Here is a 23,849-nt window from a genome sequence, read left to right as displayed (position 1 = left end):
CCAGACCAGCCCCCGGCGGGAGCCCGTGTGTCGAAAATGAAGGCGGGGGAGGTGCCGGCGCGCGCATGCCCGCCCGCCCCTCGTGACGTGCCCTTGCCGGGGCAGCCCGACGGGATCAAAGCGGGAGCGGCGCGAGGCGGGCGGGGGCCGAGCCGGTACCGGGCGGGCTCGCGCGCTCGAGGTGGAGCGGCGCGGGGGCGGCCCGTAACTACCCTCCCCCACTCACCCCCGCCCGCCGGATAAAGCCCTGGGCGGCGCGTGCGGGGTGGGCAGTGCCGGGCGGGGGGGGCGGGATCGGGATCGAGCCGAGCCCAGCCCAGCCCTTCCCGGGACCCGGCCGAGGCGGCGGCTTTCCGCTCTGCCGCCCCTCCGCGAAAGTGTTGTGGTGGCGACGCCGGGGAGCATGAGGGGCCGCGGGGCGCTGCGCCGCAGCGGCGGTGGCGAGCACATGGCGTAGCCGGGGACGGTGGCTGAGCGCCGGGCCGGGGTAACAGCGGTCTGGTGGGGCGAATGCGGCTCCCTGTATGTGGAAAGTGAGGCGAGCCAGGGAGCCCGGCGGCACCGGCGAGCACCCGGCGGCGCGGCCCTGAGTGCCCGGGCAGCGGCGGCCGCCCGCCCGCCATGGATTGCAGCCTCCTCCGGACCCTCGTGAGCCGATACGTGAGTACTGCCGGCTGGGCCCGTGCCGGCGGGGGCCCGGCAGCCCCAGAGCCGGCTCTGAGGAACTCCTCTCCGGGGCTTCCCCTGAAAGTGCAGCTGGTACCCCGAGGGATGGGAGAGCCCTCGCCGCCCGGTGAGGCGGAGGGGGAGCTGCGGGGCTGCGAAGAGCGGGGAGTGGTGCGAGTCTCCGCGGGGTAGCTGCATCGCGCTCTGGCCCCCGCCTTGCAGAAAGGGCTCGGTTAGGAGTTTGGCGGTCCCATGACTCGCAGAGCGGCCGGGAGAGCCTTGGGGACCGCTGCACGTGATTTTTCTCTGTAAAAGGGAGGATGCAGTGGTTGTTCCCGGGTTCCCTGCAGCCCTCTCCCCGGGTAGCTGGCTGCCGGGTCGTCCTTCGCTAGACCAGGACGGGTTGACCTAAGTTCAAAGCACTGTAACTTACAGTGTGCTGAGATACGTAGTTATCAGGGCAGATAAACCCTTTAGGTTTGTATTTTTCTTTCTTTCCCTTTGTTATATTGTTTCGGTCAAGCTACATTTTGTCGAGTTGTCCAATTTAAATACACTGACGAATGGTCGGAATAGTCCCAAGTTTTTGTCGACGTGCGTGGTAAGATTCAAATGCACTAAACTTGGTGTAGTTTGGGGAGAGGGAGTTGAATCTTCCTTTGTGGTCAGCATGTTTTCCCCCACCCATACCGCTGAAAGAGCAAATCTGTAGTGCGTTAGAGTGGCTGAGGTGCGTCGGTGAGTGCGAATGCGGTTTCACTGAACCTCTAACATGTTCAGGATAAAGGTTTCAGTAAGCTGGTGGAATGCCAGTAAAGGCGGGGTTATACAATACAAGTATCGGGCACCACGAATACCAGGAAATTGCAAATTTCTGCTTTTGGGTGTAGAAGAAGTTTAAAAACAGATGTAGAGAGGTAACTGAGATTTCCAAATACATACTGTTTTTCTTCCCATGCAGGAAGTACTGCAAGTGAGAAAACTTTAATGCTCTGACCAAGCAAAAGTAAATACACTTAGTTTTGTGCATGTCAAGAGCTATCTCCACGTAATATGGGCTGAAGTCTTTTTCTTTAAGTATGAATGAAGAAAAATAGCAGAGGTGAAAAACGACTGTGGGTTTGGCTTTTTTTTTTTCCTGTTCACAATAGGGTGTTATGTGGGATGAGGAGAGAATGGGGAAGTGAGTACTGAAAGCAGGTATGTGTATATGGATCCTTAGAAAGTGGCCCTGAGGGAAGGAGGAGAATACTCAAAATATAATGAGGTGGAGAAGCAGAAGTCTCTGTGGATATGCAAAGCTCAGGTGAACTGTGCTGAACTCTGTTTGGAAGCAGGCAGGATAGGTTTGGGTGTAATGATTTGTCAGTGCTGATCTAACTGTTGGATTCAGTTCAAGATTTTTTTTTTGGTGTGATTGTGTGCTCACATCTGGAGCCCATACAAATAGCGGATTCATTGTGCACAGAGCATACTGCGGTCGCTAAGTCTCTTCTGCATAACGTTGTTGCTAAGCTCCCTTTCAAAGTAGGCTTAAGCATCAAATATGAAACAAATACGCTTGAGATGAACTACAACAATTATTTTAAAAGACTAAGATGTACATAAGAAGACAGTATGTTGAAAATAAGGCACTTAAAAGCTCAAGTTGTGAACTGTCATCACTCTTCTGCACTGCTGATGAGAGTAACTCAGCAGTCTAAAAGCTAAATGAAACATTATTACAACCCATGTGAGGAAGTGTTCCTATTTCCTAGATCACACTACTTTCTGTATTGTATTTATGCCAATAGGCTGTGTTTAGGTAATTGTCTAGCTGTTCCATGCTGCTGTGTATATTTTCACCTGTTGCTTCTTGTTCTTTTGCATTCCCTCAGTTTCTTAATTTTGAATTCTTTCTTCCAAGGAAAGACCATTTTTAAAAAAAGCTGCTGTAAGTAAATTTGTGCTTATTTTAGTAAGGCCATTAAGATCTGGCAAGCTGATGCCTTTGTGTTGTGTGTTTTCTTTTTGTTTGTTTTATCTCCATGGTTCAACTATTTTGTACAGCTACAGCAGTGAAAATGAAAATTAATAGTTTGCATGCTGGGCCTGAAACTGACTGCCGTACATGAGTAGCAGATGCACATGTCAGCAGTATTGGTCTGTAGTTGTTCATCTAAGCTCTGTATGCAGCAGCTACGCCTCAAGTGTAGATGTGCTTGCCTCTTTCTATGCTGATTTTTAATAAGGGAGATGAGGCAGTGAGGCTTCTGCAGGAGAGTCAGGTTGGATAGGTACATCTTGTGCTTGTATCAAAGTAAACTCAAGCTTGGGTTTAGTTAAAATCCATACAGGAACTAATTAATGATTGAGACCTATGCTAGAACTATGACTTTTTGTTCTGCAAGTTGTGTCCTGGACTACTTCAGCTGTAGGTGCTATTATTAGGTGGATCGCCCTGAGAACCCTGGCTGATGCAGGCTGGAGATGATGAGGTAGCTGGTGTGTACCTGGTGTGGTATGATCTTGGGATAATAAACAGTTGCTATGCATTGTACTGATGGAGACTTCTCATAGGATGGTTTCTAAGAGTTCTGCATAATTTCTTTTCTTTCCCCATGCTATATGTGGTAGGACACAAAGGCGTAAGTTAAATACCAGGGTTCTTTTCCTGATTGTGAAGGTCCTCCCCCCCCATTCCCCTTTCCCTTACCGTTGTTGCAGTTGTCCTGAAGCAATGCAAAATAAATAGTGCATATCTCCAAGGCCCTGTGGAAGCATACTGATGACTGTGTGCTGTCGGTTCAAGTTGAAGTCAGATTCCCAGATAGCATTTTCAAATATTTGTCTTCTGTTTTACTTGCATGGAGTGTCATCTTTCTATCTTCCAGGCATTGGAACAGTTCAGTGACGTGGGTTGAATAATATACATGTTCAGCATGCTAGTCATACCGTAGTTCATATCTCTTCACCTAGGGACGGTGTAGCCTCAGAACGACAGTGGCAGCAGTGTCTGTCTCTTACTGAATTTCTAAATTGACATTCTGTTGTTCTGCCTCTTTATATCCATCCTGCAAATTTGTTTTGGTTTTTGTTTTTGCTTGAGCGCTTATTTCCCCTTATTATTACTGCAGCCATACACAACTTAGAAAGTTATTCTTCGCCAACAGTTCTATGTAAAAGGTGTTTGTTTCACTGCAGTGCAGCTGACATGAAGTTCAGTGTAGTTTTCTAAATGCTTTGTGGTACTTCAAGCTGAAATATAGCAATGTAATTTTTCTTAATTGTGTCTAATGAAATTATTGTGTATATTTTACTGCTTCAAACTGTACGAGCTATAGTAGAGGCACCTTTAAGTAACGGAATAGAAACATCTTTATATACAGCTTTTCCATCACGTGGAAACGCAGAATCTGGATAAGCCTTCTACAATAAGATAAATTTTGACAACTGTATTGTTTAATACTTTCCCAAATAATGGAGATAATGGCTATGTGGGGATAGTATGAAAATTGCTTCGGGGGGGTTATACTGTTTGTCACATACTCTATTAAAATATAACCTTTTTCTGGACGTTGCTTTTGCATCAGACAACATGCTTCTCAATCTTCTCCTTGGATTGTTTGTGCATTCCCCAAAGGATGTCTGCTACCCCTGGGAGGGCAGACTTGCAGCCTGAGAATACAGAATTAGTGTGTACTGTCCTGTAAGTGTCATGCAGAGCCTTCTGTGTACTCAGTAATGAGGGGAACTTGTTAGCTTAATATTAAGCAGTATACTACTTGGGGGGGGAAGAACCCCAAACATATAATGATAATTAAAACAGTGTCTGTACAAGATTAGCTTCTGTTTTATAGTTAGATTATTTTGGACATTGTGGATATTATTAAGCAATGTGTTTTGCCCGTATAACTGCAGTTACATCAGTTTTCTCAGTTAACTTATTTCTTGCTGACCTTGGGACTTCTAAAGTTCTTCCTCTTTAGAGCCAAGAGATGGCTAATAAGATGTCATCAAGACTTGTTTTAAGATTATCTTTCATAAAATGGAACATTTACTTTCCTTAATAAAACATTGCATATGTCTTTTGTGTATTCACAATAGCTGTTTATGGCTGAATGTGGATTTGGATGTTCCTGAATGTTGTGGATTTGAATGTATTTGGGCAATCTGGAAAAATTACACTCTTTGGCATATGTTTGTTTGGACACTAAGTAGTTGATAAACATCTTGCAGCCTATGGTGACAGTCTGTTCTGTATTTGTGAGACAGCTGGCCCTCATCAGTAAATGCTCCTGCCCAGGTTGATGGTGTTCGGTTGTACCATAAATGCTGCTGGGTCAGAGGTCTGTATTACTGAACAGTTTTGCTGGTATTATGTAGTGTATCTAGACATTCTGCCATTTTATGGCTTCTCCTCTTTCACATTCTCCTATTACTTCAGGATTACAAATCTGGATGTTGAGTATTTGTTATGTGTATAAGTATCTCTAAATGTGTATAGCAGCAGATAATATTTGCTTCCAGAAGGAACAGTGATTTGTCACAGCTCTGGCCTCTGAGAAGCTGATGGCCTATTAGTTCTGCAGATATTTCTGAAAAATCTTCTTTGGGGAGGTTGGAATATATGAGTTTACAAATGGTTGCTTTATTTTTCACTTTTATAGAAGTGGGTCAACTTTAATCATAGTTTCAGAATATCATTGACCAGCCTAACCTGGAAGTTATGTTTTTTTAAAAAGAAAGTTCTCTACTAAATTTCATGGCAGTCTGTGGCTTTTGGTCATTTGTTTAGACAATTTTGTTTTTATTGGCATTATAATTCTAAAGCTGTTTTCTAATTAGATTTCTTAAGTATTTTACTTGTGTATGTAGTCTTAGTAGACATAAATGAATATTGAGCCTCAGTTGTTTCTTTTCCTGTTTATCTGGCTTTGATACAGCAAAGGTTCATAACTGCTTTGACCTGAAGGTTGGTGAAATTGTAAGCCTCAGTAATCTAGAATTATTTGCATCTGAAAGGACATTCCATTTAGCAAGCATTTCAGATGACCTGCTGTTTTTAACCTTAAACTCAGTTAATGCATATGAGGGTACCCTCGTATTCCAGTTCTTGCTTTTGCTCGTAGTTAGTCAGTCTTCTCTTGCACCCTTTGCAGACTGGTAGCAAACTAGTGCTGTCTAGCTGTTTCTAAGTCAGGGTGCCTGGTAACATAAACACAGTTTTCTTCCCAGCTGGCACAATACATCAGAAGGTTTGTGTATTTTGGCTGTTGGGGTTTTTTTTGTGGGTTTTTTTTTTTAATCTTTATTCCAGGGATATAACTTGACAATATCTTAAGCTGTTTTAAATGTCATGTAAATGTGTTTATATACGGACTCTGTCTGCAAACTGTCCTGATTCTACAAAAGATGTTCTCAGTAGGAGCTATGTGTGTATTCACAGCAATTAGTAACTTGCGTTTCTTAAGTGTTTGTGTCTATCCCTGGTATGTAATGCATTTTTGTTGTCTCTTGTGTAAGTCAGTGTGTCACAATGTTTTCTTGAAACCTGAGATGCTTCCTATCTTGCATCTCCGCTTCACTGTGGGTGCCACTTCTTCCTGGTGTGGAAGGTTTGACAGAGTGTGTCTAACAGCATGAGTAACTTCTGAATTCCTGTTTGCCTAAGCACCATTGCTTTGTTATTCTCATATTGCCTTTTTTGGGGGAGGGCGGGAGGAAAAGTCTGTATGGAGTGCTGTCTGCATACTTTTCAGCCTGTCATTTAAAAAAGGCAAAGTTTGAAAGCTTTACTTACCTTGGAAGTTAATTCTGCTGAATGTTGCGTGTGGCTGACAGGATATGGCACTTCTGCAAATCTGATTAGCTCTTGTGTATTAGTAGTGATTCTTGTTATGTTCATTCTGGTTTTGTGATGTACTCTAAGATGTTTCAGTGTAATCTGAGGCTCAAAAAAACCCCCCGTTATCACTGCGGGGCAATAAACATGGAGAATTGCATGAGCTTTGTTTTTCCCCTCCAGCTCTCCCATCAATTAGTTAACTTACACAAGAAAAACATGATTTCATTTTTCTTTTGAGAATAAACAAATTAAAATAGGACATTGTGTATGTAAAACACCTCACTTACAGGAAGCCAGAGTACATATTACAAGCTGGTTGCTATTGACCATAAAATATTGCTCATCTGCACTCATCAGATGCTCTCTGATAGTAGAAAGCATTGCTTTTGGAACATCTAAATTGTAGAAGTATTTCAGTGACTTAAAATAGATTAAGAACTTTTAACCTTGCCATTTTTAGCACCAAAAATACCTGTCTTTTCTGACATGAGAACTGCATAGTTGCCTTTGTCTTTTGATTAAAAAAATATTTAATATAGTTCCGCTTTTATGTCTCTTCTAAAGCACCACCAAGTATCAATACTGAAAGCAGGAATCTTTTTGGGAATGGACAAGGGCAAGGTACAACGTAGCACACTTGTAGCTTAACATCTGTGATCACTGTTTCCCTTTTTTTTTTTTATTTTGCTCCTATCATACAATAGTAATTGAAACAAGAAAAGTGGCAAGATGGAATGGGATTTTATAATGAGTTTGCTTTTTAAACTCAAAACACTTGGAAAACAGTAAGTGGGCAGACAAGTAAAACATTCTGCAAATATCATAGTGGGCTACTGTTTATTGTACCGATCTTGACAGCACAAACTTGTTTAACGTAATTAGGTTTAAGTGTGACTAGAAAACAGTTGTGTTTTTTTGAGGAGCTGCAACCCGATTGATGGCGAGATCCCTCTTCCATGTCATGTGCAGGTATGGCCAGGAGAGGAATTGGGGAACTGTGCCACAGAAAAGACTAAGCAGGTGTTTTGGCACCTGTTACGCAACTGGATTCAACTTTACTCTTTGGTGGTTTTGTTTTTGAGCAAAATAGCCTGCCTTTCCTCATGTAAGTCTTTTAGTCACATTACATTTTTCCAGAATAATGCCTCTTATTCTACTGGTTTGCCATTACACAGGATAATGTAGTATTTCTATTTTTATAATTGTCAAGGGACATTTCAGTTGAAGTTCATCCTGAGCTATGAGGCAGAATGACACTGGAATGCTATTATCTTCTCTGTTATAATTGCCATGGCAACAGCTGGCTGCAGGTAGACAAGGCAAACCAAGTATTCTTTTTCTATATCATATAGACACTAGTTGGGTTTTTTCCTTCCTTCTCAGTAATGACTCTGAGAAGCCTGTGGCACAAACACACTCTGACTCATTGTGAAGTGTTGTGTGTTATTTTCAATTTAACTTTGATTTTAATTTTTTAGGTGTTGAGTGTTTGTGATATTGTATTAAAAATGTACTCTTTCTAGGAAGAAACTGGCTTCCTAGCCTGGCTTGTTCTAGGAGACAGAGGTGAGCCAGTTGCTGGGGAGTTTGTTTGGAACATCACAGAAGACCACAGGCTGATAAGGCATCTAAATATCTTTGCAGATCTGGATGTTAATTTCTCTGTGCATTCATTTTTCCTTGGGACAGGGATAAAAGTATTACCAGTTCAATGCTTTCAGGTAAGAAAATGACTATGTTACAGGAAGAAAACTGGGTGTGGACATAAGCCTATAATGACTGTGTCTTAGGGTTGTTTTTTTTTTCTTCTTACTTAAGTGTTCGACACTGCTTCCCCTTCTGCTACCCCCGATTTACCTCTTTATTCCACCATCTGTGTGCATGCACATGCATTCACGTGCAGATGTGTACTTCCTGAAACCGTATGTGCTTCTCTTGGCAATGTGAAGAATTGTGCCAAGATTTACCAGGGATCCAGATGTATTGGTATTTAAAGAAGGGGGGGGGCTTCATACTAGCTCTTCTGTCTTTTTACCGAGGTACACTCTCTGTTCTGGGATGCTTGTTCTTATTTTGTTATCATGGTAGTTACTACAAGCATGAAACCATACGAATTTGGAGATTTTGTAGGGACTTTTTTCCATTTATTCTAGTTTTCCCTGTAGACTAATTTCCCTTTTTGAAATAGGAGACTGGTTAATTTGTTTCCTTCATTAATCATTAAACTCATCTAGGTACAGGCAGGGTGAGGGGAGAATAGTGTTTCTTTTTCGTGGTGGCACTGACTAATCTCTTTGCTTCAGTCAAAAGAGGATTTCATCTAACCTACTTTAAATAGAGGATTAAGGACAATTAGGCCCTTCCTCTACTTTGCCACTAGGATAGGATGTTGTGAAATCCTCTGAAAAGCATATCTATTGATGTGCCAGTAAAGTTTTGCAAAATTAATGTTAATAGTCAAAATAGTTATGTACAGAAAAAGGAACTTCGTGTATGAAGTACTTGTCCAGAGAATTGTATGGATGAACTGGGGAGAGGGAAGGATGAACTGTATACCCAGTTTTTTGTCTCTGATGCTTCTAACTTACGTTGTGAAGCAGACATGGAGATGAACTAAAATGGATTTCTTGTTATCTGAATTGCATTAGCAACTTGCAATTCATGCTTAGCATTATATGTATCCCTTCACATCTTTTCAAAGTACTGTTAATGACTTGCTTGCACAAATCCTAGAATCATAGAATAGTTTGGGTGCGAAAGGACCTTTAAAGATCATATAGGCCACCCCCCCTGCAATGAGCAGGGATGTCTTTGACCACATGAGCTTGTTCAGAGCCCCATCCGACCTGTCCTGGAATGTTTCCAGGGATGGGGCATCTATCACCTCTCTGGGCAGCCTGTGCCAGTGTTTCACCATCTTCATTGTGAAAAATGTCTTCCTTATAGCTAGTCTAAATCTGCCCTCTTTCAGTTTAAAACCATTACCCCATGTCCTATTGCAACAGGCTCTGCTAAAATGTCTGTCCCCATCTTTCTTACCAGCCGCCTTTAAATACTGGAAGGCTGCAATAAGATCTTCCTGGAACCTTCCCTTCTCCAGGCTGAAGAACCCCAGCTCTCTCAGCCTGTCCTCATAGGAGAGCTGTTCCATCCCTCTGAGCACTTATGTGGCCCTCCTCTGGACCAGCTCCAACAGGTCTGTGTCTTTCCTGTGCTGAGGGCTCCAGAGCTGGATGTAGTACTGCAGAGGGGCAGAATCACCTCCCTTGACCTGCTAGCCACGCTGCTTTGGATGCAGCCCAGGCTATGGTTGGCCTTCTGGGCTGTGAGCACACATTGCTGGCTCATATCTAGCTTTTCATCCACCAGTACCCCCAAGTTCTTCTCGGCAGGGCTGTTCTCCATCCCTTTATCCCCCAGCCTGTACTGATACAGGGGGTTGCCCCGACCCAGGAGTAGAACCCTGCACTTGGCCTTGTTGAACCTCATGAGGCTTACATTCCTTGAGCTTGTCCAGGTCCGTCTGGATGGCCTTCTGTCCCTCAGGCGTGTCAACTGCACCAGTCAGCTTGGTGTCATCTGCAAACTTGCTGAGGGTGCATTGATCCCACTGTCTGTCATTGATGAAGATGTTAGAGAGTACTGGTCCCAGTACGGACGCCTGAGGGACACCACTCACCACCGATCCCCATCTGGACACTGAGCTGTTGACCACTACCCTCTAGATATGACCATCCAACCAATTCCTCAGCCACCCAACAGTCACGGAATCATAGAATCATTAAGGTTGGAAAAGACCTTCAAGTTCATCAAGTCCAACCATCAACCCAACACTACCATGCCCACTAAACCATGTCCCAAGTGCCATGTCTACACATTTTTAAATACTTCTAGTGATGGTGACTCTACCTCCCTGGGCTGCCTGTTCCAATGCTTGACCACTCTTTCAGTAAAGACATTTTTCCTAATAGCCAGTCTAAACCTCCCCTGGTGCAACTTGAGAGCATTTCCTCTCGTTCTATTGCTGGTTACTTGGGAGAAGAGACCAACACCCACTTCACTACAACCCCCTTTCAGGTAGCTGTAGAGAGTGATAAGGTCTCCCCTCAGCCTCCTCTTCTCCAGACTAAACAATGCCAGTTCCCTCAGCTGCTCCTCATAAGACTTGTGCTCTAAGCCCTTCACTAGCTTTGTTGACCTTCTCTGGACATGCTCCAGCACCTCAGCATCCTTCTTGTAGTGAGGGGCCCAAAACTAAACACAATATTTGAGGTGTACCCTCACCAGCACAGAGTACAGGGACATGATCACTTCCCTATTCCTGCTGGCCATGCTATTTCTGATACAGGCCAGGATGCTGTTGGCTGCCTTGGCCACCTGGGCACACTGCTGGCTCATATTCAGCCGGCTGTCGGTCAGCACCCCCAGGTCCTTTTCTGCCAGGCAGCTTTCCACAGCCACTCTTCCCAAAGCCTGTAACGTTGCATGGGGTTGTTGTGACTGAGGTGCAGGACCTGGCAAAATCAAATCCGTATCTCTTCAATTTAGAAGGATGTTGTGGGGAACCATGTCAGAGGCCTCACAGAAGTCCGGATAGATGACATCAGCAGCTCTTCCCTTGTCCACTGATGTAGTTGCTCCATCCTAGAAGGCCACGAGGTTGGTCAGGCAGGAGTTGCCTTTGGTGAAGCCAAGCTGGCTGTCTCGAATCACCCCCCTGCCCTCCATGTGCCTTAGCATAGCTTCCAGGAGGATCTGTTCCATGATCTTCCCAGGCACAAAGGTGAAGCTGACAGGTCAGTAGTTCCCAGGGTCCTCCTTGTTACCTTTTTTAAAAATGGTGCAATGTTTCCCTGTTTCCAGTCTCCAGGGACTTCACCTGACGGCCAGGACTTTTCAGACATCATGGAGAGTGACTTGGCAACTACATCAGCCAGTTCTCTCAGGACTCTGGGATGCATCTCATCAGGTCCCATAGACTTGTGCATATTCAGGTTCTTCAGGTGGTCATGAACCTGATCTTTTACAGTGGGAGGGACTTTGTCTCTTTACTTCCCATCTTGCAGTCCATCCCCTTCGAGAGGTATGGGAAGAGACGCTGCCAATGAAGACTGAGGCAAAGAAGTCGTTCAGTACGTCAGCCTTCTCATCCATTGTTGTCAGTTTGCCACTCTTGCTCATCAAGGTGGGTACGCTTTCTTTGACCTCCCTTTTCTGGCTAACGTACCTGTAGAAGCCCTTCTTATTATTCTTTGCATCCTGTGCCAAGTTCATCTCCAGCCATGCCTTGGTCTTCCTGACCTCATCCCTACACAACCAGGCAGCATCCCTGTGCCCTTCCCAGGATACCCGTCCCTGCTTCCACTGCCTGTGCATTTCCTTCTTGCCCTGTAGTTTGCTCACCAGGTCTCCATGCAGCCATGCTGGTCTCTTGCCTTCATTTCCCGACTTCTTACACCTGGGGATCGAGAGCTCTTGCACTCTATGGAAAGCGTCCTGAAAGATCTGCCAGCTCTGCTCCGCTCCCTTGTCCCTGAGGGCAGTTTCCCAGGGGGTCCTATTGACTAACTGCCTGAAGAGCTGGAAGTTTGCTTTCCTAAAAGTCAGGGTCCTGACTTTACTCTTTGCCTGCCCCATATCCCTCAAGACTGTGAGCTCCACCAGTGCATGATCACTGCAGCCCAAGCTGCCTCCTATCTGGATGTCACAGATTAGCTTACTTGTGTTGGTGACTGACAGGTCCAGTATTGCATCGCCTCTGGTAGGGCTGTGTGTTACCTGGCTTAAGAAGTTATCTTCAAATGATTATAATCAAGTACAAACACTAATATCCATTATCTCTGCTTGTAAAACTATGCCACTCATAACAAATCTAAGTGGCCTCTCTCGAGGTGGATCTAAATCAGCAGTGGCATCTGCTATACTTGTCACAAGGCCATTACAAAATAAAACAATGAAAAATACTGCTGTTATTGGAACATAGATGATGTGCATAACACAGTATAATGATTAACATGAGGGGAAAAAATGTCTGTGTGTGTTTTGGAGAAGGTTTGGCTACTGAATCCATCCTGTAAATGATAAAACTGACTGACTTCCATGAAATGCAGCTAGTATACTGCAAAGCTACAGAGAAGATAGTTCAATGACACTTGACTCTGAGAAAGTGCTCTTGCGATTTAAGTTTATTACTAGCAGTTGTAGGTAGGTTACTGATAATCGTAGTTTCTGCAGCAAACAAAACTGAAGAACGCTAGACTGGAGACTTCAATCTAATCTTATTTTTGGCTGATAATACACCTGAAGAAGGGTGGTCCAGGAAAAGATGAAGTCTATTTAATCTTATTCATGAGGTAACTTGGAGTTGAAATAAACTAATTTCTCAGACTGGCTTAAACAGTATTTCCTGAATGAGTGGAGTGTTTGGCCCTGGGGTCCCGAAGCTGACTTCAAGGAGAGTTGTGGTCTGTTACAATACATCTGGTGTCTTTGCCTATGGCTTTGGCTTGACGCTATGCCTTTGCATGCCTTCTATCTTCAGATGTTTTAAGCCTGGTACCTCTTTAAGTTATCATTATGACTTTAGCTGTTTAGATGGGCCTAGTATCAAACTTTACTGGTGTGAAACAGCAATGGCACATCAATAGCTGGATGTGTTTTGGGTAGATAAAACAAAACAAATGCGGAGGAAATGTTGGGAAAGTTGACATCCTGTGATTTTTTTTTTGTTTGTTTTTAATTTTTTTTCAGAGGGAGAAGACATTATTTAAATTTTAACTTCCATGAAAGTCCTTAAAAACAAGGCTGCCGTTTAATCTCACTATAACAGGTGCTTACATAAAAACAGACTCTTTCATTATGTGAAATGATATATGAGAGAGGATACTGCAAAGGTAGGCTCAAAACAGTTTATTGACCAAGTCATAGCTAAAAGAATAATTAACTTTTATGCTGATGTTAGCAGAAATATAATGTAATTAAGTTCCAGGTGGACATTCTGCTTTGGTCAAAAAGACTTCTTACACTATAAGCAGATCTTGATTGATTTAGCTTTCCTTTAGTTTAATGCTCAGCATTTTCTCAGTAAACATGGAATGTACTGAAATGCTGTTGTTACACATTGGTGTTTTATGTGTGTTATAAAATAGTTGCAACTCCTTTCTATTAAATTATGTGTCGTTTCATTTTCTTTGATTTATTAGTGGAATTACATCAACAGTAAATGTGATCTTAAGAGTTATCTTAATCTTCCACATTGTAGCCTCCTGACCACCAGTATGAACTTGAGAATGCTTAACTCTAATAAAAAATGAACTCTAATAAAAATTGTCTGTTCATCTAAGCTTTTAAAAAAAAAAAAAAAAGATTGCTCAGGTAACCTCAAGTATTACAAATATCGTCAAGTTAATTTAATGTTTAAAATCTAATACATAGATTTTTAACTTTCTTTTACTATCTCATTTTTAAGAATGTTTATTATTTTTATCCTATTGTAACAGATTTTTGACTAGTTCCTGACTGTTCTAGGGATTTTGAACAAATCCACTCTTTCTTGTGACTTTAAGCTTTGTGCAGGAATGTATATCCTCCATACAAGAAGATATATAGCCACTTACATATATGGCTAGTCTTTAATATCATAGCAGGGAGGATGGGGGCAGGTGGGTTAAAGCTGAGAAGAATTTTGTTTAATGACAGTCATTGAACACAGCTTCAAAATCCTTTCACCTTCAAAGATAAAAAAAAAACCAACACCAAAACAACAAAAAAACCCCCCTAAAACTAACGCACAGGTTTATCATAACTTCACTTGTGAATCTTGTGAAAGAGTATTGTTAATATCTTAATGTTAACAGACTATTTACTACTTAGATTTGTCAGATGAGCAGATAGCCTAATTTAGTAGGAAGTGCCTGTGTATCGGCATTGGGAGGGGAGAGGTGAAGGGAGAATGAAAAAAGTTCTGTCCTCAGCCTTGAACTGCATGGTCGCTTTAACATGCTTTGTGAATATGTTGATGACTTGATGCTGTAAGTTTTTGTCTGACGTAAGGAGGTTAAACATCCATACTTAATAGCTGTAATGACATAGAAGCAATAGGAAAGCTTCACAGGCATCTTTGAAGCAGTGCCCAGTGAAAACAGGCAGGTATAAACACAGGTTTATAAAGGGCAATCTGGATTGTGGTTTTGCATCTCCTGTCTCTCAGCCCAGGAGTTCTCAAATGTGAAAAGCTTATCTTTTTTTTCTTAAAGGAAGGTTCTTAAGCCCCCAGCCTCCTTCCTAAGAAGTGAAAGGGTTACCTTGAGCATTTTTACTCTGTTAATAGTATCTGTTGTAACTTGTTCAAAGAGCTTTTATATATAAGGTTTTTTAAATATATTAAAAAAATTACTAGAGGCTAGATTTCTGCTGGGCATGTAGAATTAAAATATCAGTATCCCTTTGCTATTTTCCGGCATATAATAAATTATAAGGTATTTTAAACTGAAAATAATAATGCTTTTACACATATATTTGCTTTTTTCCATGTTAAAAATGATGACAAAAGCCAAACAAAGTTTGGTTGAGTCATGGGTGTAGTTGAGTCATGTCCTGGTTTCAGCCAGGGTAGAGTTAATTTTTCTTCATAGGAGCTAGTGTGAGGCTGTGTTTTGGATTTGGGATGAGAAACTGTTGATAACGTGCTGATGTTTTGAGTTGTTGCTGAGCAGTCAAGGACAGTCCAGCTTCTTGTGCTGGCCTGCTAACAAGAAGACTGAGGGTACACAGGTAGCTGGGAGGGGAAATAGCCAGGACAGCTGACCCAGGCTGACCAAAGAGATATTCCATACCATACAATGTCATGCTCAGTATATAAAGCTGGGACAAAGAAGAAGGAAGGAGTGGGGGGATGTTTGGAGTGATGGCATCTGCCTTCCCAAGAAACCATTATGCATGATGGAGCCCTGCTTCCCTGGAGGTGACTGACCACCTGCCTGCCCATGGGGAGTGGTGAGTGAATTCCTTGCTTTGCTTGTGTGTGCGGCTTTTGCTTTACCTGTTAAACTGACTTTATCTCAAACCATGAGTTTCCTCACTTCTACTCTTCTGATTCTCTCCCCTGTCCCACTGTGGGGGAGTGAGTGAGCAGCTGTGTGGTGCTTAGTTGCTGGCTGGGGCTAAACCATGACAGTCATTGAGACTGCAAATACTTCCAAGCCTTTAAAGCTAGTAAGACTGTAGCATTGGCTTTTCTTCTTGCTTTCTCCCTCTGCTCCCAGTCAGACCACTTAATTCTGCTTATAATGACTACTTTTTGCTGTAGAATAGCAGCTGCTTGGTTACATGGCTTTTAGCTATCTTTGAGAAGTATTATGATGAGGGGAAAAAGTACCACTGCACCCTTCACTGTCAGATTCCTATCTGTGTCTTGGAGATGCACAGGGGAAAAGCAGAAATGTGGTCTTTACAGTCTCTGGACTTGAGCATGGGGAGTTTCCCGCCTGGAGCTGAGTGGTTAGATTAGCACAGGAGTGGAAAAGCATGCTTGTGGCACTGCTGCTGGCCGCAGGCAGCTGCATCATGTCACTTCTTCCTTAAACTAATTAAAGGTGTGACCTGGACTTCTCTTCAGTTTTTCATAGTATGCAGAAAAGACCAAAGCAGAAACATTAAACAGGCTGATGCAGTGGCATATAGCTCTTGTAACCTTGTAAGAGCTGTTTGAAGGGACTGTGGCACTGGAGGCAGGTTTGTTCTTTCTTTTCCCTTCTATTTTGGATGTGTTGTTGGCTTCTTGATAGAGACATCTGTTTTACTTCACTCTGAGTGACAAACCATTGGGCAATGAGTATATGTGGGTGTATTCCTAAAGGTAACTTGCTCTGTGTTTGAGGCTGAAATGGGTGAAGTAGTAGCAAGTTTCACTGTGAGGGAAAGAGTGCTTGCCAAGTGCCAGGGTTCTAGATAGTGGTTCTAACTGGGAGGCAATGACATCCCAGAGCGATGACTGAGTCAGGGCTGATTTGACAAGTTGCTGACATCCATGAGACACTGGCTTGTCTTGTGGTTAGCATCTCACATCAGAAAAGGTCTAATTGGGAGAGGGGTGGGAGTTAATACTTTATACAAATGTCAGGAAGCCTTATGATTTATGGAATGAGGAGAAGCATTTGGGGGCATACATACTGGAGGGAATGTTACTTAAAAACCAACCAACCAGGAAATAACTCTAGCCTTTCCTTCCCAAACTAACCCTGTGATATGCACTCTTTTATAAGCACTTGCATGTCATGTGGCTTGACCTTCCCAAAGTTCTAAGTGCAATCAAAGCATAATGACTTGAGGGGAAAATAGAACAGCCATTATATGCTTAACATTTCCTTCCATGTGTATATTAGAACATGTTTTATTGAAATGAGGATGCTAACCAGCACAGGAATCCAATTGTCTGTGAAAGCCTGTAGCACCTTTAACTCTTCCACAGGCAACTGTGGGAGAGTGGTAAAGGAAGGTTTCTTTCGTTTAGTGTGAAAGCTAGTGTCAAATGCTTAAAAATCAAGGTTTTTCTTTGCATGAAGACAAGGGGTACATGATCTGTTTCACTAAGGATATTTAGAATGAATTAGTTCTGAAGATAATTATTTAAACTTGGTATTTCTAAAACAGGCAACAAAGCATTTGTCAATGTCAGACTAGTCTGAAAATGCTTCATGTTTTTTAACTTTCCATAAAAAGTGACCAGATGGTCTGGAGAGATCCCTTCTAACCTGCATTATTCTGATTCTAAAACAAGAACCGTTGACTATCTGCTTAATGTCCAGGTCTGTTTTGGAAGATTTCTATTTATCTAATTTAAAGGAGAAAATACTCTCTTGCCTTTTTTGCCAACCATCTTTGTATTCATCTCTGAGGGGTGGTAATAGTAAGACATCCTAGTTTAAAACAGGCTCTGTGGACAAAGCTGCATAACATTTTAAAGTGATAACCTACAGACTCCACAGGCTGTTATTCTGAGCAATAATTATACTGCCTGGTGTGTTTGTTCATTCATGCTTTAAGATTGCCATAATAGAGGTTCACAGCAACTTCCCCGTGTACATCTGCTCAGCAAAAAAACTACTGTAGGCAGAGCTGAGGCTTTAATAGCTGTGGACCTGACCAGGTTAAAGTATTTCTCCTGGTTCCTGTTGTTCCAGTTACAGAAAAGTTATTGCAGTCAGCCTATAATCAGTTATTGTCATCATTCCCTACTGGCTTTAATTGCTCTTGTGGCTATTATGAAACCTTTCTCCATTTAAAAAAAAAAAAATTCTTCTCAAACTACTGAGTAATTTAAGCTTGACTGATTCATGTTCCTTAATTCAAATATTATTAATATCTGAGAAACCGCTAAACTTTTTGAAAGAGGATGGTAGTGAGTAGCTAGGTGGTTAAGGAGCTGTGGATGGGGAATTCTTCTCCAGGAGCCTGAAGAGGCTATGTGCTTACAACTTAATTTAGAAGCTGCTGATATGTAAGTGTGACCTGAGAGACAGGAAAAAAAGCTACTAGACTTTAATTAGTAACAAGAAGTGTGAAAATGCTTGTGCCCTTGAGACTTAAGCTGTCTGGTCTCAGCTTTCATGACAAGATAGTTGTGTCACCATGGAGCACTGACTGTGAGTGCATGTGCTCTGCAGTTATTCTGGAGCTGCATTTAGGTGTTGAAACTACATGTGTATTGAGTTTGGGGAGTGTGGGAATGAGAGAAAAGATCGAAAATAACATCAAGTCTGGATATTTGTATAAACAGACTCATTCAATGCCACTACCACAAAAATAATATTGGATCACAATAGTGGGCTGTAAGCTGTTCTTGAACGATTTCTTACTGGGTTAAGAGCTGACAAGTTCTGGAAAGGTTATGAGGCCTTAAGTTGAGTAAAAGGTGGTGAAGATTATCTGACTGTTTGGAAGGAAAGTATGGAAGTAAAATGTCCTTGATCTCAGTATATCTGAATTATGCTTTCTTGAACTAGCTTGGGGCATGCTAATGGCAAAGAGAAAGAAGATGAAAGAATATTCTATAGAAGAAAGGGAGTCCTTGGCTGAAAAAGAAGCTTGAGCACTTGATATCATGTGCTTGAAGTTGTGTGTTGTAACGTGTCCTTCTGTGGTTTCTGAGCTGGTGGCTGAGGGAGAGCAAGCTATAAATACTTCTCTGTTCTCCACTTATGTGGTCAATTGAAGCTTGCTGGAACTTTTATTTAGAACTTGACCACTAAGTTGGCAAATTAAGCCAGCTTTCCTGCTTCTGGTTGGAATTTGATCTTTAAAAAAAAAAAAGCAAAGTGAATCTACCAACTTAAGTGGTTTAAATTGTGGGATGCAGTCTTAAAAGATGCAGGTTCTAAAAGAGGATCTGGAAGCTTTGACAGACTACTCTAGGAGGAAGATTTTTCTTCATCTCTTTGAAGATGACTTCTGAGGGATTAATGATATTCCTTCCAATACTGGGCTCAGCCTTTCCATCCATTTACATAAAACAACTGAGCTCTTGCTCTTCACTAAAAATGTTTGTTTTTATTAGCAAATGTGTTAAAACATCTGGTCTTACGTTGCACAGTTCATTCCTTTATAGGAAATGGCATAGTGAACTCCAAATGAATTCCTAGCCTAACAGAGAAATCACCTCTCCTTCCCAACAGTCTGATCTGGGTCATCTGATCCCCAGCTGAGCCAAATCAGCTGTTTCTGTGTGGTAGGCCTTATGCAGGAGGGATAAATTGACCCTCACTTGCTTTGAAGATCCAGCTGCCTTTGGTGCTTGGAAGATTACAGCCAACAAGACATGCTTTTGTTCTCTCCCTCAAACTGAGATGAAGCATATGATTGAAAGGATTATGCCATACTAGGTTACTAAATGTGCTTTTGCATGACTCTTATATAGAGATGAAAAAACAGTGATAGCCATCTCCAGTAATGATGAGAATATCATGTCTTGGTGGACATCAGTGCCAAAACTTTATTTTAGTACCTTCTCAAGTCATTAGGACAGAAAACAGTGCAACTGTCTTGGCTGGCTGTGCTAGGAAAAGTGCAGTTCCTAATTTAGTGGGTGTCTGTCTGATTGATGCATTTGAAAATGGCAATTCAGGCTGGCAGCAAAAGAGGATTGAAAGCTGGTGCTGATCACAGTAGTGATTAGCTTATGGTAGCTCAGGGCTACATCATTCTTTACAATGGGGAAATGTTAGTCTGTTCACCCTCTGCTCTCGGAGAAATGGATTGCAGAATGGTCGGTGTTGCAGCCTGGTTGCTTGTTGCTAGGATAGGGGTTAGAAAATAAAGGCATTTTTTGAAATAGGTGCCTTGCTGTCCTGAGACTGAAGGCCTTGAGACTTTGGTCTGGCCTACTAGCTAGAAAGCAAGCTTTGTACCTGGGAGAATCATCTGAAAGCATTTGCAGCCAGAATTATTTTGGTCTTGTCCAGGTCTGTTTTGGAAGATTTCTATTTATCTAAATAATGATCTGATGCTTAGGCTGGGAAGTTTTTGTGAGGGCACTGGTTGATGCTGTTTCACTTCAAACAAAACTTAATCTGGAAGCTTGTTACCACAGGCACATGGTTTGCAGGAGATTGTGATACTTAATGTTGCCTTTTAACAGTTCTGTAGAGAGAGCAAGTGGCTGAGGGAAGCATGTTCCTTTGGCCTCTTACTGGAGACTCAGTTGGAAAAATTGTTGCATTACAGTGTGTGCTGAGTCCTGCCAGAAACCAGCAATTGTGGTGGTTTATTGCTGCAGTACAAGCTGTAGCTCTGTCGATTGGGATAAGCAGTTGTGCTTTTAAAATCTGAAAGTTGCAATGGGATTGCCAAGTCTCATAATTGTGTTGTGTGCCTGTTGTGTTGAGATACGGTTATGTTACTACTGCCAGGATAGGTATGTAAAAGCTTGGTGAAACAGCCTAAAACAATAGGTTTAACATAATGTTTGAGCTTTCCTTTTGTGACTGGGGATGGGATACTGAAGATGGTGTGTTACTTTAAGGGCCCTGCATTCTACATCATCTTTGTGTTGTCTTGTGGATGTTAAACTTGGTTAGTTTCATTAGGTTTGCTTTTCTGAAGGTAGAAATGATGCTGGCAGAGGGGGATAGATACACTTTTATTGGATACATGAAGTTGGTAAGCACTTGTGACCTTTCTAAGTTTATAACATAAACTGATGGAAAGCTGTAGGGGGGGAAGAAGTTGGTTGTCTTTTTGCTTCACTAAAAATGTTTTTACTTAATTTTTTTAAGGTAGTGACAAATGCCTGCATTATGGAAAACTACTTGATGCGTGTTGGGGTTAAGCTGTCTTGTGTGGCTGCTTTCTGTCCTGGAAAGAATGAGCACTGGAAGTTAGGCTGTCAGCTTTATTTGCACTTGTCAGCATCTTTTAAATGTTTTAAATGTAGCTTTTGTGTTTTTTCTAATGCATAACATTTGTATGCGGTGTTCCTTGTGATGATGCCAGAACAGCCATATAGTAAATATTTAATAAGAGTAATAAAGATTTCTTGTTCTCAACTGGCTGAAGTCCTGATCTAAAGGAAATGAAATTACCATTCTACATTATTTATGAAATTCTGCACATAACAAGATTGGGTTTGTTTGGTTTATGATACATAGATGTCAGGAGTAATGGTCTCAGTTTAGTTAAGTCATAAATGGTGTCGGTGGGTTTTAAGCATGATAAAAATCTAAGTAATCCCACTTCTATGGCTGAGGGTGATATATCTTCATCCAAGATGGTAGCTGTACATGTTGATGTTGGAAACTCTCCTGTTGCTTCACACTTCATCTGACTCAATTTTAGGAGAGCTTTCTTTTTCTGAGAAGCATAAGCTGTTTGCTCGAAAGTCTTAACAATGGAACTGTCATTTTTAGATTTATTTTTTGATGATGGACATGGCTATCAACTCTCATGGTAACATGAATTTCATTTGTGATTTACTAGTACCTAAAGATGACAATGATTATTGGTATAGTTACAACTTCAGTGGAAGGGCATGTGAAGCAAGTGTGGTTGATGCTTTGAGCGTGCAACTGAACATGCAAAAAGTACTTTCCTCTTTGTTCAAATGCAAAAGGGAAGGATGCAGACTGGTTGAGACTAGGGAAGGAGTGAACAGAAATAGTGAGGTAAAGGAAACCAAAGTTGTTACAGAAAGAAAAAAAAAAAAAAGGTCTGGGTACCCTTCTGTCCAGAGACCTAAAGCTTAAAGTGCAAGCCCTCGGATGTTTAATTGGTTGAGGCACCCTGTACCTGGCCCCTCTCCCCTTCTTCACTATTACTGTTCCATTTCTGGTGCTTGGAATGAAGTGTGATAAAACTGAAGAGAAATGTGAAGATTTCTTCAGAGGTGGGAGCTTACCTACTTCTTACAGCAAAGGCCAGCCATTTGAGGAGGCAGCTGTCTGCTGAGAATATGCTTCCTTTCAGCATTAACATTTTCATAGGTGTTTAGTAGGGTTTTTTTGTTTGTGGTGGGTTTTTTGTGTGTGTGGTTTGTGTGGGGTTTTTTTTTGGGGGGGGGGGGTGTTTCCTGGGGACAACAGCTATCTTCAGGGATAATAAGTCTTTATTTCAAAACTGAGTCTGTGCTAGTGATGGGAGACATGTACTGACATGGCCTTTACCCAGCTCACTGTAGGCTTTTAAATGTAATCCTTGTCTGGTGAGAAGACAGTAGTTTTCAGGGCATTAAATAAGAGAATGAGCAAGGTTGCCAAGCAAACAAATAAGGACGGTGCCTGAGAGGAATAATCCTTTAAGTAAAAAGCTCAAGCATGTGTTCTTTCATGCCTCAACTCTGCAGTTTACTTCTGATGTTAGGATTTCCTTTTATGCACTAGTATTCATTTCCTTTCTTGCTTGTTATGCTCCAAACAAAAATATAAGTTGCCTTTTTATAAGTTTGAGGGTATCTAGAGTGAAAGCACATTATTATCTTCAAAAATACATGAATGTGTCTAGCAACTTTTAACATAAATTATCAAAGCTCACTTTTTTGCAAATAGGGAAAGACAGATCCAAAGGACACCCATGGAAGTTAAACTCCATAAAAATGAAGTTCCTGCTTTATATTTCTCAGTGGGATTGCAGTACTGTCTTACTTTGTTTTCCTTTAATGGCTTTAGGATGGGTTTATTTTAGAGTGTGTGTGTATATCTGTCTGTTTTCTACTTCTGTAGAAGTGAACTTTCAAAACAGTAGTTCAAGGCACAAATACTATTGCTCTTCAGGTAACACCCTCACTGAAAATGCTGATAGTTACTCTGTTTTATGAGCCTGTTATTTCTATTTTGGGTAAGACAGGAAGATAAAATCCTTGCTATTGAGTTGTGTTGTGGGGTTTTTTGTTTGTGTTCATGTGAATTTATGAAGACAGGTTATACTCTAATACTATGAAATATGTTAGAACAACATTAAAAAGGTTTTAATGACTTCTTTAATTGGCCATTAGGTTTGGTTTAAATCTACTGTGGTTTGCATCAGAATGTGGTGGTGGGGTGTATTTAAGTGGTGGACATTATTAGATGCAAGAAATGTGGTGAAATTGAACTCAACTTTTTCATGGTGATAATCCTTCAACAGAAGAGGCATGAAAGCAACTTTTCCCGGTGGTATGCAATCTTTCTGCCAACTCCCAGTGTCTCTTGGGGGACTGAAATAGAGCCTGCTAGTTAACTTTCTAACAGTTGTTGTGCATGCTGCATCCGTAATGAAAGACATGACAGCAGATGTGTGCATGTTAATATTGCTGGACCTGGAAAAAAGTTACATGACTTACTGGTGTTCTGAAACATCCCATGGAGTAGATTTGACAATTTATTTTAAGCTGTCTCTTTCTGGAGGAATAAAGATATAACTGTATACTGTGTGTATGCATATGTATACACACACATATAAAACTATTTTTTGTGGAAACAAATTGTCTGCTACAGATACCAAGGATATCGATGCTCAGAGGAGGAAATGAAACATGACCAAAAGACAGATGCATCACTGTTCCGAGTCTCCATATATCCTCCTCTGAGTAGCCCTTCTGATCGCCCTTACATGAATGCACCAATTCTTGTGCTTCTGAAATAATTTGTCCTCCTGCCAAATAACTAAATGTGTTTGGTTTTGTTGTGTGGGGTTTTTTAATGCTACCTCTCATGTCTACTGCAGAAAAAGCAAATGTCTTAACAAAATAAACAGCCAGTTTTTGACTGGTGTCTGGTGGAATCCACATTTGGGTTTTCCTGTGTCTGAGCTTCTGAGAAACCTGTTTCTTTCCTGGGTTTCATGCTCAAGAGCTGCTTATGAGCAAATATAGCAGTTCTCTGCTGTCCTC

General features: G+C 41.8%; 1 protein-coding gene across 2 annotated transcripts in view; it reads left to right on the top strand.

Annotated features, from left to right (window-relative positions):
* Positions 1–621: 621 nt before the first annotated feature.
* ATP11A (ATPase phospholipid transporting 11A) overlaps positions 622–23,849 on the top strand; it is a gene marked incomplete at both ends in the record, with an annotated part of 136,467 nt that continues 113,239 nt past the window's right edge. For both annotated transcript variants that reach the window (XM_081999372.1, XM_081999373.1), the window contains one exon: positions 622–660. In XM_081999372.1, coding sequence (XP_081855498.1) covers positions 622–660 — 39 coding nt within the window. The remainder of the gene's footprint in view (positions 661–23,849) is intronic.

Source organism: Phaethon aethereus, assembly GCF_964289735.1.
Source record: "Phaethon aethereus genome assembly, chromosome: 1".
Classification (NCBI taxonomy): Eukaryota; Metazoa; Chordata; class Aves; order Phaethontiformes; family Phaethontidae; genus Phaethon; species Phaethon aethereus.
The sequence above is the reverse complement of the archived record's forward strand: the minus strand, read 5'-3'. Positions and strand labels throughout refer to the sequence as shown.